The sequence below is a fragment of the Drosophila melanogaster genome, chromosome X (genome assembly GCF_000001215.4).
Source record: "Drosophila melanogaster chromosome X".
Lineage (NCBI taxonomy): Eukaryota > Metazoa > Arthropoda > Insecta > Diptera > Drosophilidae > Drosophila > Drosophila melanogaster.
The window spans coordinates 12,653,556-12,659,414 of NC_004354.4; the positions used below are offsets into that span (position 1 = coordinate 12,653,556).

The 5,859-nt window shown below is 39.5% G+C and overlaps 1 protein-coding gene across 6 annotated transcripts; it reads left to right on the forward strand.

Moving 5' to 3' along the window:
- Nucleotides 1-70: 70 nt before the first annotated feature.
- CkIalpha (Casein kinase Ialpha) lies at nucleotides 71-4,279 on the forward strand. 6 transcript variants are annotated; one of them, NM_001298234.1, is made up of 4 exons: nucleotides 71-613; nucleotides 1,616-1,761; nucleotides 1,823-2,597; nucleotides 2,779-3,720. In NM_001298234.1, the coding sequence occupies exons 2-4, from the start codon at nucleotides 1,683-1,685 to the stop codon at nucleotides 2,936-2,938; spliced, it is 1,014 nt and encodes a 337-aa protein (NP_001285163.1). In that variant the 5' UTR covers nucleotides 71-613; nucleotides 1,616-1,682; the 3' UTR covers nucleotides 2,939-3,720. The 6 variants fall into 6 exon arrangements, with proteins under 6 accessions (NP_001285163.1, NP_511140.1, NP_001162737.1 ...); NM_078585.6 differs by having other exon boundaries at nucleotides 245-613; nucleotides 2,779-4,279; NM_001169266.3 differs by having other exon boundaries at nucleotides 245-613.
- The last annotated feature ends 1,580 nt before the right edge of the window (nucleotides 4,280-5,859 follow it).

Genomic DNA, 5,859 nt, shown 5'->3' on the forward strand with positions numbered 1-5,859 from the left:
CTGCTTTCAATCGTTCTTTATAGTAACATCAACTCTGAGTAGACTTTAGTATCAGATTCGAACATAACAGCAGCACACGAGTGAAAAGTGTTTTCTGTTCCCCATTTGAATTATCCGCGCAGTGTTGTGTCAGTGCTGAAAATCGCCGCAGAGTCGCGAAGTCAATTTCAATCCGATAGTTTAGCAGTGTGCCACGGTGAAGTATCGTTTCTCGTTCATACCTATCTGAGCGTATCGTTCCACGATATCAGGTGGCAGTGTTTGGTTGAACCTATCGGGCCCTATCGATATAAGCAAAAGCATTTTTGCTGGATCTACCATTTTATTTTAGTTAATAAAATACATATATTTCCTCTCTTTTTGTTCCGTTTGTGCGCGTACAAAACTAGCTGCGAACTCGTGCAATATTTCATAAACTGAATGGGAAAACAACGATAACGACGAAAGAAAACGAAAACGGATCTGCGACGAAATTTTCCCCGTTCCGTTTTTTTTTCTCCACCAGCAGCAGAAGCAGCAGAGCAAAAGCAGCGAATATATTTGTAAAAGAGAGCCCCAACCTTGAGAAAAAACAACCAGCAGGGCAATAATTAGTTGAATTTATCGTCTGCTGGTAAGAAATGAACCCAAATGTGAACTTAGACCGTTTGATTTCCGCGAGGATCCATCATTTTTTCACCCATTTCGTCCAGTTTCAAATGCGTGCTAAATATGCTAACGTGTGTGTGTGTGTGATGGGTCTTCGATGGTGTGCGTGTCTCGCTGTGCGCTTCAATGTGTTGGTCTGCTTCTCACACTCTGCGTTCGTGTGTGTGTGTATATGTGTGCCTTCGAAATTTTCTTTTGTGTAAAACATTTGTAAGGTGCAACTGCAGCTGTGTGCGTGTGTGTGTATCGCTTTGACTGCCGTTGTTGTTTTTGTTGTTGTGCGTCATAGCAATGAGTGTGTGTGTGTGTGTAATATGCATTCCAACGGGGTAAGAAAGAAGAGGAAGCAGTACCTGTCGCCAATAAATATCGTATATCGATGTCTGTCTGTGTTTATTTAGAATTTCCCTTCAGCCCGCCCCCGTGCAAAAGGAAATATTGCTCCTCCTTCACCTCCATCACCTCAAGTAGGGATCAAGTGTAATCGATAATGCAGACATATCGATTGGTCCGTTGAGAAACATCAGAAAAACACGTAAAGTGCAAGCTGGAAAAGAAAAGCAAAACAAATTCCGGAGAGCAGAAAGAGAGGTGGAAAAGAAAGTGTTGAGAAAGGGATGACAGCAAAAAGAGGCTCTGGTGATATTAGTTAAATGTCAGCTGGTCTGTAAATCGTCGCGACATTTTGTGTTGGGGCAACTATTCAAAACTTTCCCAAAAACACTGTGAAACAACTCTAGAGAAGATACCACTCATTTTTCTTAAGGTTAAAATATAAAACAGTACACGATTACATTTTCTGGGATCCGCAAAACTGTTCGTTTTGTAATAGGTCCCTTTGTAGTATTAGAGTAATATAGTTGTTTAGATGAAGGGTGTTCAAGTGTCAGAATGATAATTAGTAACTCCTAGCGTTTAGTTCTTAACTTAATATATACAAAACATATAATGTTCCCAACCCATGCAGTTTTTCAAGTGAACGCGTCCAACTGTTTTTGAAGCGAAGCGCTTAGGCGGAGGAGCAGCTAGCCAGGATGGACAAGATGCGGATATTGAAGGAAAGTCGCCCCGAGATAATCGTCGGTGGCAAATATCGGGTGATCAGGAAGATTGGTAATTCAGCCGTGCGATTTTATCCCCACAATATTCTCTAATCTCTGAAAATTATTCACAGGAAGCGGATCGTTTGGCGACATTTACCTGGGCATGAGCATCCAGAGCGGCGAAGAAGTGGCCATCAAGATGGAGAGCGCCCACGCCCGCCATCCGCAGCTGTTGTACGAGGCCAAGCTGTACCGCATTCTGAGCGGCGGCGTTGGATTCCCTCGTATACGTCACCATGGCAAGGAAAAGAACTTCAACACCCTGGTCATGGACCTGCTGGGACCCTCGCTGGAGGATCTGTTCAATTTCTGTACGCGCCATTTCACAATCAAAACGGTTCTGATGCTCGTCGACCAGATGATCGGACGCTTGGAGTACATCCATCTCAAGTGCTTCATCCATCGCGACATCAAGCCGGATAACTTCCTAATGGGCATTGGTCGGCACTGCAATAAGCTGTTCCTGATCGATTTCGGTCTGGCCAAGAAGTTCCGCGATCCGCACACGCGCCATCACATCGTTTACCGCGAGGACAAGAACCTCACCGGCACTGCCCGCTATGCCTCGATCAATGCCCATCTGGGCATCGAGCAGTCGCGGCGTGACGACATGGAATCGCTTGGATACGTGATGATGTACTTCAATCGCGGCGTACTGCCATGGCAAGGCATGAAGGCCAACACCAAGCAGCAGAAATACGAGAAGATCTCCGAAAAGAAGATGTCCACGCCCATCGAGGTCCTCTGCAAGGGCTCGCCGGCCGAGTTCTCCATGTATCTGAACTATTGTCGTAGCCTGCGCTTCGAGGAGCAGCCAGATTACATGTACCTACGTCAATTGTTCCGGTGAGTACGATTAAATCATATATTGCATACGAATCTTAAGATTACACCCGATTGTTTTTGTGATAATGTTTGTGGTGATAATCATTGTGGAGGCTGTATTCGATATGTGTTTAGGTCATAGTTTTCTTGTTTTTTTTTTTTAATTCGAAATGATGTAACCCCAACTTTCTCTTTAATACAGCATACTGTTCAGAACGCTGAACCATCAGTATGACTACATCTACGACTGGACAATGCTGAAGCAGAAGACCCATCAGGGTCAACCCAATCCAGCTATACTCTTGGAGCAATTGGACAAGGACAAGGAGAAGCAGAACGGCAAGCCCCTGATCGCGGACTAAGAGCTGCAGCGCATTCAGACGAATGGGGGGAGTGCATCAGAGAAGGAGAACGTGGATGCGTGGATGTAAATGACGTTGATGTGGGCGAAAGGCCCGGCAAGGAGCGGAGCAAATATGAAACAGACGCAACCGTAAAATTGAGTAACACCAGCGGTCGTCCGAATGTTTCTTAATATTAATTTAAATTCAATACTAAACAAATAAGGAACCACAAACAAGCAAGCAACGGCATCATCAGCAGGGCATATAAAATGATACCCCAGCAAATGTGATTCACGAGTGAATCACTGCGATCGATAATAACATAAACCGAAATTATTGCAAATCAATACGATTTAAACTAATTTGCAATCCATACACAAATCAACATACTTGCATAACACACCCACACACACACATACATACACACACTCACCCACTCTCATCCACCCACTCAAAAAGCAAACATCATTGCCCAAAAGGGGGAGAAAAAAGAAAAGAAGAGAGAAGAAGAAAAGAAGAGGAAAGAAATCAACAACACTTAGCCTAATAAATTACAAGAAATAATATTGGTAGAGTTGGAGGAACAAAATGAAGTAATGCTGAGGAAACTAAACCTATATATATATGTATATGTATATATGTAAGCGAATAAACACAACACCATATATGTATGCATATACCCATTTGATTCACGTCAAATCGAATCCAATGCTTAATTATGAATCGAGCGAAACAAAACTCAATAACTAATTAAAATGGAATAAATAAGAAACAAAACAGCAACAAGCAAACAACAACACAAAAAAACAACAAACAAATAAGAATAAACAATAAAAAAAAATTAATAAAACACACCGAGAAAAGCAAACAAAAAAAATATAGTGGAGGATGCGGAGGAGAAACAACCAAGCAAAGCCAACTGAGATGGGGGAAAATATAAAATAAAAGCAGCAACAAGAGTAAAACAAGCAAATAATAATTATAATGAAGAAAGAAAAAGAAGAAAACAGACCGCAAAACTGCAAAGTAATTTTGCATAGTACGCCGTAATAATTATAAATATAACTTATATTTAATTTTTTGAATTACATCAATAAATATGTTGAAATTAAATTTCGACTCGGCGCTGTTCACATCTGCATTAGATAGAGATGGGGGCATACGAAAGGGAAAGAAGTGCATTCAAATATATTTATTGTTGTAATATACGTCATTGTTTATTAGCGATTAGCTCTATTGGTTAATAATCTTTTTTAAAATTGTAGCATGTAATTAGTTTTTTTATTATACTATATTAAATTTACATAAAAATTGTATATTCATATATATATATATATGCATACGTTTTATTTGAGCCCCAACATTTAATTTCCCCCATAAGTGCTTTGTATCTAAAGTTGTATTCGTTTCAGCTGAAATTAAAATTTAGTTGAAATTAAAGATGCTTTTATATATTTAAATTAATCACAAAAAAATGCCTGTGTTTTTCAGATCTTGCGTTCAGTCATTAATAATGCATTTTAGTTATGAAAACTTGAACGTGACATAAAAACATTTCATTGTCACATTGGTTTATGGTTTATGGTTTATGGTTTATGGTTTGTTTATTTAAATTTGTACTGCTACTATTGATATCATCTAGTAGATTGCATAGCTGGTAGTTAGCAAAATATTCTGAAGAGATGAGAAAAAAAACGTAGAATCTTTGTAGAGAAAGTTGTCAATATTTTAAATTACGTTTATATTTAATGGAATGGTTATCTGCGATACTGTAATGGATGGTACAGGGGGGCGCAGCGTTAATCATCTTTCTTTAAAGTATTTTCCATAATGCCTCCAAAAATCGATTCGTAATGTTTTTTCACTTTCAGGTGGTCTTTCTTAAGATCCAAAACGAATTTAGCAGCTGACGTCTTTTGCAACCCGACTGTGAAATACATTTATTTATTAGACCCTCTTAATTTCTTTGTTTATTCGTCATTGTTGACCAATGACACGTACGCGGTCCGTCTGTGTGTGAGAATGTGCTTTTTATTATTTATTAACTTTATGGGATGTCCACTGCACTACTGACCCATTCCAATCAGCACCCCGTTTGCAAGCAGAAGGCGCTGATTGGAAAACACCAATTGCAGTGCAATTGCTGATAAGAACATTTAAAGTTCTGATTGAATAGTAAAAGAGCAAAAACGAAGCGCAACATTTATCAATTCGTCTCTTTAGTTTGACAAGAGATCTTAAAACATTTGCTATTTATAATTTTACATTTATAAATAACTTATTGCAGGATAACTCCTGAGAACATTGTCATTATTTTATCATTACATTCCTAAAAAGCTAACATGGGGAAAAATACAAATGAAATTTAAACTATGGCGCTTGTTTTGATACTGCGATTTAGATGGCTGCCACATAGTTTGACTTTGCCACCCGTGGAGCTGAAGTGACTGGAAATATATCTTTAACAACTTAAAGTTGCCTAACTAGTGCAATTATGCGCTTCAATAATGTTTTAAAAATAGTAGAAATTGGGACAGCGCTGCCAATAACTTCGAAAATTTAAAGGCAATCCAGTGGCACCACTGGCAAGCGAGTAGGTACAGGTGGCACCTCTACCAGTCGAGTTTGCACAGGTGGCACCACTAGCAAGCGAGTTGGCTCGATTAATGTTACTTGATTTACTATCGACTATGCTACTTGATTTAAAGGTATTATATGAAAAAACTTTCATTTCAAGTTTGAAGCATTTTTTCTTTTAGCTAGGTAAAAACTAACCGACTACAGAATAACCATTTACATATCTTAGACTCAAACGCTCTGACAAAAGAGCGCCTAACGGGAGGCCAAATGCCGTTCACCAAAAAGCATATATGACGTGGGCATTTTTCGGCTGACTCGCGGCTGGTCACACTGCCGGGCAACCGAATCGAAAAAACGGC